This window comes from Nothobranchius furzeri, chromosome 10 (assembly GCF_043380555.1).
Source record: "Nothobranchius furzeri strain GRZ-AD chromosome 10, NfurGRZ-RIMD1, whole genome shotgun sequence".
NCBI lineage: Eukaryota > Metazoa > Chordata > Actinopteri > Cyprinodontiformes > Nothobranchiidae > Nothobranchius > Nothobranchius furzeri.
In genome coordinates this window covers 33,839,124-33,855,984 of record NC_091750.1, presented here as the reverse complement: position 1 = coordinate 33,855,984, position 16,861 = coordinate 33,839,124, and the positions used below count along the sequence as shown (strand labels likewise).

The window sequence follows — 16,861 nt, the reverse complement described above, 5'->3', positions numbered from 1 at the left end:
TCTCTGTGCAGAATTAAACAGAGGATGAGTCTGACAGGCCAGGCTATGTTTCCTGCATATTTTAGATCGTTAACACAGCTGATTTGATTTAGTTATGAACTGCCCCTATAGAAACTTATGAAGGCTGAGGAGACATTTCAGCAGTTAGACGAATGAACAGCGAGGAGATACGTTTCGCTTTTGGTTCTTTTTTTTAATTATTTTATTTACCTTTTTCATTAATGTCTGAATGCTGGTGACAAGCCTTACAGATTTACTCTCAGGTGGAGCATCACAGCTTCTGCTTTTAATGTCACGCCTGATACTTACAACTTTATTGCTATTGTTTTTTGAATGCTTGTAATTTCGACCGGACATAGAGACAGAGGTGAAAGAGAAAGGAAGAGACAAAAGGAGGGAGAGGGCTCCACAAAAACAAACCATCAATGATGAACAAAAGTCTGCTTCTAGACCTGCAGAAGGAGAGAAAAAAAGAAAAAGGGACACATAGCAATACAACTGGAGCAAGCTATCACTGCGTCAACCTGATGAGGAAATATAAAATCTCTGTTTTACTGAACAGTCACGATAATAAACCACAGTGCATTTAGTGCCAACCACAGCCTTAAGATGTGTGTTGAATGTGCCCAAGTCCATACTTATGAGAGCACCATGTGAGCACCTGTGTGTGTACACGCTCTTGTTTATGTAAGGTTTCTCTATAGGAGCGTCCAATAGAGAGTGTGCGGGGGCCACACTTTTGATTCTACTAAAGTGGGGGTGCTAAAAGCAAGCTAAACGAGCAAGTGTGCCTTCAAATTTGCAAAAAATGTAAAAATCACAGAAAATTCCTTACAGCTGGTGATTTCCAGTTTTTCAGGCCCTTTTAAACAAAAAATTGCATCTTATCACGTTTAAAAGCAAGCAAGCACCATTGAGACAAAGTTTAACTTTTTATAATAATTACAAAATATCATGACCATAAGCATTTGTAATTGTTTGAACAGTGGTATTGTGTTTGCATTGTACAATATTGATTTATGAGACTTCACGTGAGGCAGCAATAACAAACGAAAGCAACAGGAACGTTACAGATTTCTTCTCCAGCCATAATGCCATATAATTACACTCTGCGTCATGCAGTTAAGTGTTACACAAACAATAACATCAACAGAGAACAATCACAAAGCCAATGTAAACTTTACAGAAGAGAAGAACTCATACTGCTGATTTGCTTCAGCGCTCAAAATAAACAGCATAGAAAAACAAACCCCAAAAAGCAAAATACCTCATGAAAGCCATTTACTGACACCAAAGAAAACAGAACCTGAAGAGTCATATAAGCACAGCTTATACAGATAATAAAAAGTACACAGTGTATACAAGGAGTAAAAAACCAAGAAATCTTCTGTACCTCAATAAAAGACCAAGTTGTGTCAGAAAATGTGAAATCTGTCCTCTCCAAACACGAGTTTACTTCTTTCTATCATTCATCATTTATAACTCTTTCTGTAAAACCTTCTTATAAAATACCCATTTACTAAACATTTTCCCTCTCTAAAAGCTTAATTAGTCCAACTTTAGCTTCCCACACTGTTTTAACCCTTATATAACCCTTTAATTTTCTAACGTTTTTGTCCTTTGAACACTAAGGTCGTATAAGGGTTCAAATGATTACTAGAAATACCCACTGGTGAAAAGATCAGAAAGTTACTTTTGCCCAACTGATTTACTGTTGAGGCACATGTATTTCCAAAAGTACCATTTAGTCTCAACTTTAGCCCCAAACAAGCCGACTGAAGCATTTTTCTTAGTTTAGAATGAGTTTGCTAGATTGACATTATCATGAAATGGCAGAACATTTTTCCACACACCTTTCACAAAAATCACTCAACTCTGACGAACTGTTTTTGAAGTCTGAAAACTTTCATTGCTTCTGTTGAGCGATCGAAGGAAAAAACAAAAAAATCGTCAGTAAAAGAAAAGAAAGTGAATTCAATGTGAATTAAAGCAAAATCCTGGTGAAAACACTAATTGGTTTGGTGTTTTATGGTTTAGTCTTGTGGTTTGGTGGATGTAGGGGCGGAGCCAGAGGGCACATGACCCTGCAGAAATATGGTTAGCCTTAAGCCCGATTTATCCTTCTCCATCTGCGTTGGTGCGGAGAAATGGTACGCCAATATGTGCCGGCACATGGGCTCTCCGACAGGCTCACAGAGGGTGGCGGAGATATGCCCAACTTTTTAACTGGTGGTGGTCGGAGGGGCCGGTGGCGCCACTGCTCGGCAGCCTCTGTCAGTGCACCCCAGGGCAGCTGTAGCTACATTGTAGCTCATACCCAACAGCGTGTGAATGTGTGTGTGAATGGGTGAATGACTAATTGTGTTGGGAAGCGCCTTGGGGGGTCGTAGATCCCTAAGAAGGCACAATAGAAATACAGGCCATTTATCATTTACCATATCCATTGAAAGGGTCAGGGATTGCAAGCTTGTGATTGGTCAGGATGCTGCTTCTTTTAAATTCGTCAACAGCGCCGCCATTTCCCCATTAAAAAAAAACAACGATTTTTAGCAGCAGACATGGAACAGATCGAAGTATGCATCGTGGAAAAAGTCCAAAAACATCAAGTGTCTAATCACCGTGACTGAAAGAGTACAGAAATATGCAGCAAGCATCTATTTGTGGACGGAAGTGACGGGAAACGTGGGTTTAGAGGTGGCGACCGCATGAAGAGGTGGAAGAGAATGAGGGACAAATTTGTCCGTGTTAAAAAGTCTCTGAAGTACATTAAAGCAATATAAACACAATAGGAAAGGCACCATCTTGGACCGGAGACTTGAATGTAATGGTGGCAGGATACCCCAGAAAAGCTCTATGCCTTCTGTTGTCCAACTTTGCAACGCTCTCCAGTTCACGGAGAAGTCCGAAAGGAAAATGTCTCCATCAACATGTGTACTCGACTCCACACTCGAGCTGATGGAAACGTTTCAGCCTTTAAAATATCCTTGTTCAGTTGTTTATGGTCCCACAAGATACCACCTACGGCCCTTTTCTGATGCACTGTATTCCTAACATGTTGTAAATAAAACAGTAACACAAAAAAAAAACAGATGTGTAGAAGTCAGAAAAAAGGTTTTCTCTTGACATTAATCAGGTAATAAAGAATGAACTCAAACTTAATCAGCTTTGTGTTCAACTTTATAAAATCTCGCAAAAGCCTACAACTCCACACTGAACCTGATTCCTTTGTTTTTACACGCGGTCCCTACATGACTCGATCTGGGAAGAAATCAAGAGTAACAGCTATCAAACACGTCTGTCTTGCAGAATTTACGTCTGGATGCATAGGGTGGATTAGGACAATGAGTCCTGCCACTGTACTCAGAAGACTAAAAATCAGCAGAAACATTTATTCAGGAATTAAAGATTCAAAATAAATCCTGACACTCTCACCCTTTAAACTGTTGAAATTTACATTTTAACTCGTTCACTGCCATTGACGACTAAAGTCGTCATTTGCCTTTCTTTACTGTGTGGGTGTCGGAACGAGCCCCTGCGCTGAGAACAAACATCTCAGCTCAAAAGCCGATCTTCATCCACGTACATCACACGTCACGTGATCAGGAAGCAGAACATCCGTGTGTTAGGAGATCGTTTTGGGCCGCTGCTGTACAAAAAAGTGAGGAGCGAACTGGAAAAGCTTCTGCCGATCACAATTCGACAACGGATTATGAAAGAACGGATAATGTTCGAAACGCGCAGATTCTTCCTGATGTAAGAGGTGAGTCTCCGCTTTGTTTTGGCGTCGACATCATCGTAGCGCGCAACGTTCTGTCACTCTTAAAAAACAGTAAAAACGGTGAGAAACGCTGGCAGCGAATGAGTTAATTTTCAATTACAAAAAAAGAAAATCTAAATTATTTAGAGGGTGAAAAATGTTGAAAACAACGACAGCTTATAGATCTGACAGAAACTCTTGAGTTTTATTTTTAACAATCAAACAAACATCCATCCATAACGAGAGAATGAGGATTGTCCCCGAAGGCGGCTTTGGCGTAGAACGCGATAGAAAATGAAAAAAACTAAAAGTAAGAATAAAATAATAGCTTGCAATCATAAGAGCGTCTGGCACTCTGCTTATGGTTTGTACCTGTGGAGAAATAGCTGTTTGTAATTTTGGAGTTAAACATCTATTTGTGTTGTACTTGCATTGTAAAAGTATCCAACAGCTAATGAATGAATGAATTGCATAGAGATGGATGACAATGTCTTTGCGTCACTTGTGTTTGGCTTACAAATAGGTGTAGCATGAGGTTGATACATACTGATTATACAAAACAGGATTTTTGAAGTGTAATATAATGGTATATGAATGTTTTTATAATACACCTCCCCACCATGACTCAATTGCACCCTTTAGTTTAAAAGAATGTACTGATCTTGAAACGTCCATCCTTCAGTCACAGCACACACGCTCATAGAAAGACTATGTGGTCGCTACCGTCAAATTAAATGTCAGTCTCTGGAAAAAATCATCACAAGCGTGTGCATTTTCCTTAGAAGCACGTCACTTCACTTCACTTCACCACCTGTGGTGGCATAATGGCTGTCTTTTGCTGGGGTGTTTTACTTTCAGGGGGATCCAAGGTACCCCCCTTGCCTTTCTTCCTAGGTGGCTTTTTCATGGGCGTCTTCTTTGGTGTAGAATCCAACAGGTCCCCTGTTCTGGAGCCGTTCAAGTCCTGCTTTTCCGGGCCCTTGGCTTCGGGGGTCCCGAAGCTGTTGGTGACAGGCGCCACCATCTTCTGGAGGCTGCTTGAGGTGGGCAGCAGAGGCTTCGTGGAGCCCTGCTGGCTAAGTCCACCTGAGTTGGTTCTCTTGGCTTTCTGTGGAGGTGTTGGCTTCTCATGGTCACCCTTTGGAAGAGAGAGACCATTAATCTTTGTTAGTCCTGTCCCCTCATTCCTGTTGATGCTTTGAGTTTTCTCCTTGAGCTGAGCAGCAAGCAGAGTGGCAGCCTCTGAGTTCATGTGAGGATGGATCACTTTAGGGCTCTTGGGTGGCTCCTTAGTGCTCTGCTTTGGATTTTCAACATTATTCTTCTCAGGTGAGGAGCCACGGAAGTTACTTATCTTCTTTAGGGCATTTTGAACGACACCATTGATGTGTACCTTGTGACATGGACTACTTTGCTGATCCCCAGACTTCTTGCCTCGCAGAGGTTTGTGTTTGCCGGGGGAGCCATTTGAATCTGCCGCTTTGCCTTCGTGTTTCTTTAGTTGGTCTTGGCTTTTTCCCTTGTTCTCCTTTGAAACTGCAAGAACCTTGATTCCTCCTTGTTGCTCTGGTTGTGGGGGACCTGTTGTATTCCCATGTATCCATGAGACTTTAGGCTTGGTAGACGGATCTGGTGGGCGTGGTTTTGGCTTACCGGGTGAAGGTGGTGGTTTTCCGTTGTGCTTCGCCTCTGGTGTAGGAGTACAGTCATCCTCCTTTGCATGCTTGGGAGAGCGGTTGATGCAGGCGTAGTGAGGTGCAGACTCAGAGCCACTGTTGGAACCCTCGCTGTCAGAGGACTTGATTAAGGACTGCTCACGGCTCTCTGGTTTAACACTGGTGTTTGTCAGGGTGGTGTACTCCCCTGCATCCTCCTCATCGAGGCCATCCTCTAGCTTTTCTGCTGCAGGGATTGGCTTCTCTTTGCTCTCACTTGCAGATTCTGTTGGTCATACGCAGAAGAGCAGTTGTTAGTTTAGTCCACTTACAGACTGACTGTGCAAAACTAGATGGTCTGTTGAATCATACAAGAATAATTAAAAAACGCTCATAATACTGATTTTGACTGGCATTCATTGTCGAGGGATTGTTTTTACTGAGATTACAATGTTTCAGTCCTGAGAAGTGACCCAAACTTCTCCGTTGGCGCCATGTCAAACAAATACAAAAATATCTCCTCTAATAAAAAACAATTCAAGATGTCATGCTTTCAAAATAGAAGCTGGTGGAGCGGTGTTTTCCAGCAAACTCCAAGAGGTTAGTCATTGTATGAATCTGCGCCATATGCTGACTACACAAATCCACTTCCTGTTTATACTTGGCTCACTCTCAGAGGAAAAGCGGGGCCAAGATGGCACATGATTAGAAGCCATCTAGCTCAAAAAAGGAGATTTACAGAAGTACATGAGTCACTGCACGGTTGCACAAGGGACCTTGACTTATTTAGAAACTTGTACAGATCACTGTCTCTCTCTGTGTGTGTGTGTGTGCACTAAAAGCCCTAATGCCAAAGAATGTAGGTGGGTCATTAAAGATAACCAGCTGTTTACATATTTATTTATGTGGTGACTAACCTTCATGAGGGACGCAGTAAACTGGCCCCTCGTCTCCACTTTCAAAGGAAGAGAAGGACTCCTGGGACGACCAGGAGGAGGGGGACGGCTGCTCGGCCACGGACGGCGGCTCGATGAAGCTGCAGTTGAAGGTGTTTTCTGGGTCATGGTGTGCAACTGAGAACAAAAAACAAACGCAGAAACCAAAAGGTCATTTAGAGGGTTTTGTTCTGTGCTTTAAAAACAACAGTCTGTTCTCACTCAGTGATCCAATTGATTTGATAAAAGCTTGGGCTTTATTGGATTCTTTGGAAAAAAGTTGATTTCCCATTAAAAACTTGTGTGTGCGTGTGTGTGTGTGTGTGTGCGTGCGTGCGTGTGGTAAGAATTGAAGAATTCCTACGTATCAGTGGTATTTGCATTCATTAGTATGGTTAGCTGCATTTCTTTTGGTGAGCTTCAATCTTTAACGTCTAACATCTGCACACAATGAGTATATTTTAAAAGGTTTTATTCAAAATTCATTGAACTGAGACAGTTGCCAATCTTTCGTTCCAACAACCATAAACTGGACAGTTTGATATACGGTCCAAACAAAGAGTTGGATTTTGCTGTTGTGCAACATTAATGTCGTTATATTGTGTTTTACTGCCTTCTGTTTTGCACCAACATGAACCTTCTGCTAGTCAATCCATTCTTCATGTATAAGTTTCACTCTCAGTGTCTCCCTCTTGTCCTTCCTGCCCCCATCAGCATTCTGCTGACTCTTCATTCTGAGGACAGCACCGGCTTTTGAGACATACTTGGGGTTTATCTTTCCATCTGGTGTGAACGGTGCCGTTTAGGCCAGTGTCGCAACCCGACATGAACAACCACATCTGATGCTCCTGTTTACATGCCCGATGACACAAGGCTCCATTGGTTTGTTTAAACTTCAGATAAACCCTCAGCGGAAGCGTTTCAAGATCTGTCCAAAACTAATTTCTAGCCTCTTGTGGCCAAAAATAAAGTAGAAAAAAGCAACCATACAAAAAGACAAACTAATGTGTGAAATCTGCTGCTGCATTGTTCCCATTTATGAGACCGTGTCAAAAGAAAAAGCACAATTCCTTTTTGAATCGATTATTTATTTACAATAGAAGTGTTCAGAAAAACTGCCAAGCTTTAATTTATCAAGCTTGTTTGACAGCTGAAGAACAGATAAAAGCAGACATCTATGGAATATTGATCTTGGTCTGAGTTTCTCTATGAAACAGAAAAAAGCACAGCCAACAAGTATCTTCGGCTGGACATCATCTTAGAAATGTTCCAACAGCTGTTAGACAAGTAAACATAAGTTTATAGTTCCATAAATCCAATCAGTATTATTTGTGTTTCTGACATTCTAGGGGGAAACTAGTCGCTAAAACTTGAACTGCCTTGAAATTGAAGGTCAACACATGCAAAGTAGACAATTATAATTCATGAAAAAGTATAAAAATACTTCAAAGTAGACACTATTTTAAAATATAGACCTTTGATTTAAGGGTATAAAGAAGAGGAATAGGAAGAAGAAGAAGAAGAAAATATCATTTCTATAGCGCCTCTCAAGATAAAAATCACGAGGCGCTTCACAAAAACAAAAAATGTAAAAATATAAAAAAGAATTTAGAAAATGTTTAAAAATATATTTAAAATGAGTAAAAATAGACAATTGTGATGAAAAAATGTTAAGAAAGAGAGAGAGTGAACAGGAAAGAGGGAAACCAGTGGATCCTGAGGAAGGTGGAATAGGTGGGGAGAGCAGAATAAAGAGAGAGAGGTGAAGAAGGTCATACAAAAGCCAGCTTGAACAAGTGAGTCTTCAGCTGCTTTTTAAAGGAGACCACTGAGTCCACTGGTCTCAGGCTCAGGGGGAGAGAGTTCCAGAGTCTGGGGGCCACAGCAGCAGATGATCTGTCACCTTTGACCTTTAGCCTGGTGCTGCACAACCAGTAGGCTTTGGTCACTGGACCTCAGGGACCTGCTGGGGGTGTAGGGACTAAGAAGATCACCAATGTAAGATGGTGCTTGTCCATGTAAGGCCCTATAGACCAGAACCAGGATCTTGAAATGAACCCTGAAGTTGACTGGCAGCCAGTGAAGCTGGAGGAGAAGCGGGGTGATGTGGGTGTGTTTGGAGGACTTGGTCAGAAGCCGAGCATAGGCGTTCTGAACCACCTGTAGACGGTTCAAATGTCCTGTTGTGACGGCCTGTTCGTCAGGCTTTTGAGTTCCAGCTTCGTGCTGCAGGACTAGGAGCAGACTGCCCACTGGTGATGGTTGGAGATACCCGGGCCCTGTTCTCTTTCTCGTGCACATATTTGTTATTTGGTGTGGGAGCTTTGGCTCTCTGTCAGAGTCTCTTCCTCCAGACCATCCTTCTCCAGCCAACCGGCTTCTGCCTAGGACCACAACTCCCAGCAGCCCCTCACCGGGATTCTCATCACTCCCCACCTACGTCAACAATCATGACTATATATGGAAATCACCTCCCATTTCACGCCACTCAGTCATCGTTTCTTCGAACCTATGATCAGAGTAATCAACCAGCCAATTCTCCCAACAAATCTTCTACACCCAGTAAGTGCCTTTTCTTACTTACTGGAATAGCTCCACACTCCTATTCCACTTCTGCTAGCGCTCGGGTTTTCCCAGATACCTAGCGCTCGCATTTCCACATCTGGGAAGTCACGCATTAGCCTGGCCCGCTAAACTCATCCTCTGTTTAATTCTGCATAGAGAAAGGGTCTGGAAACTCTCCTATTCAAATAACCCCACCCCGTGAGAATTCTAACCGAGCCAATCAGCGCTGACTAGCGTACGTCACACACCACAACACCAAGTTTGTCATTAACATGGTGACTGAAGCAGAATTTGCTGCGGCTCTTTCCTCTGTTCTAAATGACTTAAATGTCTTTAAAACCACAACAAGTAGAAGCACTGAAAGCCTTTCTTCTAAAAGAATAAAAGATGTTTGTGCCATTGCCAGACATCTTTTTTTTTTACAGCTAAAAAATTACAGCGGTACAGTCGACATTTCCGTCTTTTTGTGACTGGTCATTTTTGAGCTGCCTAGTCCCGCCCCTCAAGTGCCTCTCTGCCTGTGAGTCACCAGACTCTTTCTCTGTACAGAATTAAATAGAAGACGAGTCTAGCAAGCCAGGCTAGTCACCCATGCCACAGCTCAACTCCCAGTCGCCCGACTGCTGTGATAGCTCCACGTTTACTTTCTTTTGCTCATATTATTTAATAGATTCTTGTAATGGCTTTCAGTGACGGCATCTAGTGTTTGCCATGGCCTTGAGCCGGGTCATGACAAAGTAGGGGCTTGCCCGGGATTTGCACTCAGGAACAGAGTAATGCTGGCACAATCTTTTTCTATTGAACTTAATGCTAAAATATTAAGTTAGTGCCATTAAAATTTCATAGCAAATTGTAAAGGTCAGAAAAGAAGAAATCTTAACATTAAAGACAATGTTTTCATTTTAAAATACCTTGAAGTAATAAACTTGCAATAAACAAATACATTTCAGAAAATATGTCAAGTTTTTCATGCTTCAAATTCTAACTGAAGAGTGTAGAGTAGCTAATTTATGCAAAGAAATCAGTCATGCACATGAGTAAGCAAACACATTTGCCTGTTGCAGCATTGCATGCATGCTGTGTTGGACAACTGCCCTTGAAAGCTATTCCCTCGAGTCTGTGGGTCTGGAGAGACAGATTACTCTGCAGACTTGACGCCACTGTGATCCCTCCCTGCAAGAAACCCTACACACAACAGAGTATAATTGGCCATCACAGCTGCAGAGCACCAATGCAACAGTTGTTCTGTGGGTCTGATGTAGCCTCTAGAGAGGCTGTGTCTGTGAAGAAAACCCCTAATTTCATACTTTATCCAGGTCTGGAAATCTGGAAATGGTCAAATTAGCCAGACAGATCTTCAGTTCTTATCACCAAAATTTGATCTACTTGTCCATCAAAAACATTGCCTTTATGTTTGAATTTAGAATGTGAGAAAGCCTTTTCCTGCTTTATTACATAGCTCTCAACTTCACTCAGTGATGCTGTGAAACCATTTAAACTCCAGCCAACTTTTCTTGGACAAATAAAGATGAAAAAACAGATGGTGCTGCTCTTAGCACCAATTCACAAGGAAGCGTTTAGACACAGAGGATGCAAGGAATGCTGGACAGACATGGATACGCCGGGTGTGGAGTAAATAAGCTTTGATTGGAATGCCAAACATCAAGTAAACAGTCTTAGTTTTTCCATAAGGGCAATAGGCGGCAAAATATTTGCTTTAATTGCCTCTGGAAGCCAACTGTGTAGCAAGAGTAAACGTTGAATTCTCTCCCTTATTGCCTGACCCTTATTCATATTTTAGTTTTTCTTCTTGCCACATTTATTGACACTGACCCTGGTGTGAATAAATCACCGCTCTGACACTAGCTGGAGTAAATTTGACCACTTCCTGTTTCCAGCCCCACTGGGCCCCCTCTGGAATGCATGTGTTCAGGACTGTTGAGCTCCTGACAGAGTTGGTTTCTAAATGCTGCCAGATCACGCTTCTGTGGGTAGCCCAACAGAATGGAAAGGTGTTAGATACAACAAGCCTGCAAGGAGAGAAGAAAGGCTGATTTGCAATGGATTCAACTTGGTTTACCAGTCTGCTTTTGTTATATTAATAGTGATTGTTATTAAATGAATACCAAAGAACCCTGAACATCTTCCTACTAATCTGAACCGTAAACTTGTGTTTTAAAGGTCATTTTCCACACTAAACACATGTTGAAGCCCTATTATTGTAACATGTTTAAACTTTATGATAAATTATAAGATATTCAAAAAAAAAGGTTCTATTACTGTTCCAGCTAGGCTGTAACTCATCCGTCTGAAACCAGCGCCTCTTGTTGGAAACCGGACGTGACGTCGCTCAAGGAATCATCCCTGACTCTGCTCAGAAAAAAGCTCCAGATTCTGAACACAAATGTACATTTATATTAAATACTTCAGTTGCACAGCCTTACAGTTTTGAGCCAGCAGCAAGAGTTGATGGGAACAGGGATATATTAAATGGTGAAAGAGCTGCTGAAACGTGGGAACTTCAAAATACACACAGGTTCGGAAACACTAGCCGGTAAGAACATTTTTTATTTAAATATATTTCGACAGAAACTTGTCCCCTCACTTATTACATCAAACACATTTTTTAAAAATATGTTTTGTTCTCCAAGTTTCTAAGGTCATTAAATCACAACTGGTGCTATTTCCGAATCCGAGTGCACCGCTATGTTAGCTTCCTGTCTACTAAACGCGAACAAGGCATTGGTCTAAAACGTGAAAGCCACTTTACTACTTTCCCATTACACTCAAAACAAAGTAGTCCCACATTCAAACAGCGATCAGAATAAAAAGCGGGTCTACTTTAGAAGAAGAAAGTTTAATTATTATTTATTTTTTTGTTTACTTCCCCCCCCCCCCGATACCCCAAACTCAGACCCTCCGCCCCCTCACCCACATCATCCTGCAGGACAATATCAATGGTCCCCCGTCAGGAGCCCAGAGAGATTGATTTGAAGTAGAAGCAGAGGCTATATCAAGTGTAACATGATCTAACCAAAGATTTCTATACTGGTTAATGCAAAGAGTTTCTCTATTTTTCCAATTCAAGATGACAGTTTTCTTGGCAATGCATTAGGCAGTCAGAACCACGTGAGCCAAAGATGTTTCAATCAGGACATCGTCCAGGTTTCCCAGTAAACAAAGAGAGGGGGTGGTTGGGATATGACATTTCAGACACTTTGACAGGCCTTCACATACTCTACCCTAAAATCCCTGGACAGGTGTATAGGAAAACAGTGCGTGAATGTAATTGTCAGGAATGTTGTTTGTGCAGTGTGTACAGGTGTCAGACGATACAAACCCCAACTTGAACATCCAATGACCTGTATAGTGTACTCTGTGTTGAATTTTTTTCTTATGTGATGAGAAAGAGATTATTTTACCTCTCAACACTGCCTTTCCTGCCTCCCAGAGAAAAGATGCTGATGTTCCAGGCAGGTCATTATGGGCGATGGTGGCACAGGAGTTAAGTGCTCGCCCCGTAATCAGAAGGTTGCAGATTCGAGTCTCGCTCAGTCTGTCGCTGTCGCTGTGTCCTTGGGCAAGACACTTAACCCACACTGCCTGCTGGTGGTGGTCGGAGGGACCGGTGGCGCCAGTGCTCGGCAGACTCGCCTCTGTCAGTGCGCCCCAGAGCAGCTGTGGCTACATCGTAGCTCATCCCCACCAGTGTGTGAATGTGTGTGTGAATGGGTGAATGACTGGTTGTGTTGTAAAGCGCCTTGGGGGGGGTTCCAGGACTCTAGAAGGCGCTATATCAAATACAGGCCATTTACCATTTTTGTTCTAAATATAAAGCCCACTCCTTTTTAAAGAATTCTATAAAACCTCCATCTTTAAGCAGTGATGTATTAAACCTCCAGTTTTTGTTTGGTGGGATTGTCTTCTTGTTTACCAGAGTTAAAGAAAACGGACCATGGTCGCTGACAACTACGGGGTGTATCTCAGTGTCTGAAAGGTCAGCCAACAATTAGTTGCTGACTAGAAAATAATCCAAACGTGAATGAGAGTGATGGACGTGTGAGAAAAAAATATATACTCTCTACGGTGAGGATGAAGAGATCGCCATGCATCACAAAGTCCATAATCACTCATGTACTGTTTAACTATGTTAGTGGATTGCCAATTGCACTGAGTCCCAGCTGCACTGAGCCTGTCTGTTAAGGAATTCATCCAAAAATTGAAATCACCTCCAAGTATAAGTGGACAGTCCAAGTGTTCGGAGAGTACAGAGAAAAAATTGTGAACGAATGGAGGGTCATCAATATCTGGACAGTATATGCTGACGATACATAAGCTTTGGTTCTGTACAGATATTTTTAACATTATAAATCTACCCTCTGGATCAGAGACTGTGTCCAATACTGTGAAATTGATATTTTTGTGTATTAAAATAACTACACCTCTTTGCCTAGAGTTATAGCAGGCAGGGAACATGCTGGGAAACTCAGGTGTTTTAAGTTCATCTGCGGATATGGCAGATCTATGAGTCTCTTGTAATAATATTATGTCTGCTTGCACTCTCTTTAGCTGATCAAAAATCTTTAATCTTTTCTCTCTGGAGCCAGCTCCATGTACGTTCCATGAGACAAACCTTAGTGCACCCATAGATGTGTGTGAGTAGCTAAAATATGACGCCTTCATGTGAATAAGATGGAATAAGTAACTAAATATATAAAATAGTATGTTAATAAATAACAGAAAAGTTAATAATAATAATAATAATAATAATAATAATAATAATAATAATAATAATAATAATAAAGATCCAATCGTGTTTGAGGCTGTATTATTATATTATAGACACATAAATTATGATATTGTGCTGTGGATTTTATATATATACACACACACACACACATATATATATATATATATATATATATATATATATATATATATATATGTATATATATATATATATATATATATATATATATGTGTGTGTGTGTGTGTGTGTGTGTGTGTGTGTGCGTGCGCACGCGCGCTGAGTCTGACGCAGTGTTGGGAAGTTGTGTGGTTGTGCTATACAGATGTACAGGTACAGAAGCAGGTAAAGAGAGGAAAGGAAAGAATTATACAGGTTAAAGAAGAAGAAAGAACTAAAAAGAAAAGGTGATGAACAGGTGATATCATCTAGAATACGGATTTAGCAGCTGTTTATTCCTGACGTGCTCAAACCCAGTTAATCCTGATAAGAATAACTAATGTCTGACCTGATGTTGGGCTAATATAGCCAGTCAGTCACTCCTCGCTCCTTGTAAAGTTTATTGTCCACATAAAGCTTATCCACCGAGATGACAGCCCTCTTCCCATCCTGGATAAACTTTTTGCGCAGCGGAAAGAGGACTTGGCGCCGGTCCAGGATTTCCTTAGGGAACTGGTCATTCACGGGGTTATTTAAGACTTTTCCTTTGGGCTCTCTTCCGTGGCTTTTAACAAGATCCTTCTGCTTAAAATGTTCAAATTTAACCACGATAGGACGAGGTCTTCTGCTGTCCACTCTTTTAGCTCCAAGGCGATGTACCCAGTGAAAGGTGATGTTTTTTACCGTTTCTTCGGGTATCTTCATTTGGGTCTGTAGAAAGTTTTTTATTGTTTGTTCTCCGCCCCTCCCGCCTGCTCCGGCAGGCCTCCGAACACCAAATTAACCCTCATGCTACGGGCCTGAAGGTCCAAAACCATCTCCTTCAGAATCTTGCTGTCCAGGGTGATCCGCGTCATTCCCTCTTCCAGGGAAGAAACGGACTCCCGCAGAGACGCATTCTCAGCAGCGAGTCGCTCAACCTGCTCTTGGCTGAACTCCAAAGATGTTCGGAGGTTCTGAAACTCCTGCTGTAGAACCTCAAGCAGATGAAGTCGCCCCTCAAATCCCAGAAGCCGTTTATCTATAGAATCTAATAATTCTAATATGTCCTTACGGGGAGATGAGGCCTCAGCCGAGTCCTGAGGACGGCTCCTCTTGGTCCCAGGTGTTTCAGGCTCAGCTGCTGATTTCTTTGGACCCATAACGAAAAACTCAAAAACTCCATCAATATAGTTATGTAAACTTTCTAAATTTTCTCCACTTACCTCCAGGTTGAGTGAGTTATACTTACCAGATTATTTTTTGCATTGTCAGTAGATAAATTAGGTCAAAATGCGTCTTAATTATTTGTGGATGTTTGTTAACGAGCTGCCATTAGCTTCAAACGCTGCTGTGTATCCGGTGATTGGCCGTTAGCACATGCTCAGCTCATGGAATAAAAAGCAGGTCTACTTTAGAAGAAGAAATTTTAATTTTGAAATCAGTATGAATGTACTATTTTTATGCAACAAACAGCTAGTGGCCCCAAAAGGTGGGAAAAAGATGAAATTAAAACAAAATACCTAGAGACGACAATGAGCTGGAGTATAACCACTTCGCTGCCACATTGGATGGGTCCCTCACTCTCCAAAACCTAATCGGAGTCAATGCTGAGTGAGCAACTGTGTCTGTTTTTGTGCAGTCTATGGTTCCAACAACCAGCATACTATTGAAAACAGATTATGTGGAATTACTGACTTTTCTAGCCCAATGAATGCACTGGGGGCGACTGCTGACCCATCCAACATGGCGGCCCACAGTTACACCAGTGTCAATAGAAAGCCCCAGTGCATGTTGCGTCTACGTTTATATGATCTCTATGCTTATCATATACATTTCCTGTTGTAGAAGTCGATGAACGCGATGTCCAGACAAACAGGAGTACAACCCCAACATAAACAAACATTAACCATCCTTAAAATAGTTGGATCGGTGTTACCACAGCAACTAAAAATAACCAGTCAAGCACGTCTTCCTCTAAGTTTTCCTTGAGGTACGCAACGAGTCACGTGACTCCAAAACTGCACGTTTCTTGGGAAGCCTGCCCACTTTTCTTGATTTAGTATTTTTAAACACCTGCTAGTTATCTGAAAACCAGGAAGGGTAACCAAAGTAACTTTTTGATCTCAGATGATGTTTTTCCACCATTTTAAAGAACATTTAAGATGCACTTCAAAAATGTTACATTTTATTTAAATCATTATATCGCTACGATTTCATACCATCAAAAATCAACTTAACTTTCTAGTTCAACTGAGATGAAAATGATGGGTTTTGTCTGAAACAGGAAAACAGCTGGAAGAGCGAAGAGGAACATACAGTTCAGACCCTGTCGACATTACTCCAGATGGTTTTCAAAACAATTTATTTTTCCAACCAATAAAATATCTTCATCCACATTAATAACATTTCATAATACAGAGGGAGACCATTCCGATTTTATCCTTTTAACCAGGGGCGGATTTAGGACTGAAGAAGATCCGGGGCTTAACACACACATGACACACACTAGTCAACATCATATATATATATGTCTTGTACCACATAATTTTTAATCTGAAGCTACATATGAAGCATATTCAGGGCAGAGTATTGTTCCTGTTAGTGTTTAGTGTGAGATGATTGTAAATATTCCCTTCCTTTCTCCAGCAACTTTACCTGATAGTAAGCTAACTTTAGGCAAACCAGCAGCACAACAAATATTTTCTAATAAGACTCACAAACCTGAGTCAACACCAGTCTCATCAAAGCTGGGGTTCTGTCGCCGTACTTTTGGTCTAAAAAACGTCCTTATGTCCATCTTCACTCATGCGTTTCAGGCAGAGAGTGTAGAAGAAGCTGGCTGCTGAAGGGCTTCTTCTTCAGTGGTGGAGGCTCAGGCAGGCTGTATACAAACTACTGCCAGCTGCTCCCTCTCTGTTGGACTTTGGTACTGCATGTTACTTCCACGAATTAGATCCGGGGCTTTTCATAAAACTTTCGGGGCTTGAGCTCAAGTAGCCGGGCCTAACGCCGCCCCTGCTTTTAACTGAGACTCAAACTTTGTTGGTAACAGGGTTGGGAC

At 41.6% G+C, this 16,861-nt stretch overlaps 1 protein-coding gene across 2 annotated transcripts in view; it reads right to left on the bottom strand.

Annotated features, from left to right (window-relative positions):
- Positions 1-919: 919 nt before the first annotated feature.
- scarf2 (scavenger receptor class F, member 2) overlaps positions 920-16,861 on the bottom strand; it is a 33,938-nt gene continuing 17,996 nt past the window's right edge. For both annotated transcript variants that reach the window (XM_015960558.3, XM_015960559.3), the window contains 2 exons: positions 6,330-6,485; positions 920-5,698 (listed from right to left, as the gene is read on the bottom strand). In XM_015960558.3, the coding sequence (XP_015816044.3) occupies positions 4,557-5,698; positions 6,330-6,485 (1,298 nt within the window). In that variant the 3' untranslated portion in view covers positions 920-4,556. The remainder of the gene's footprint in view (positions 5,699-6,329; positions 6,486-16,861) is intronic.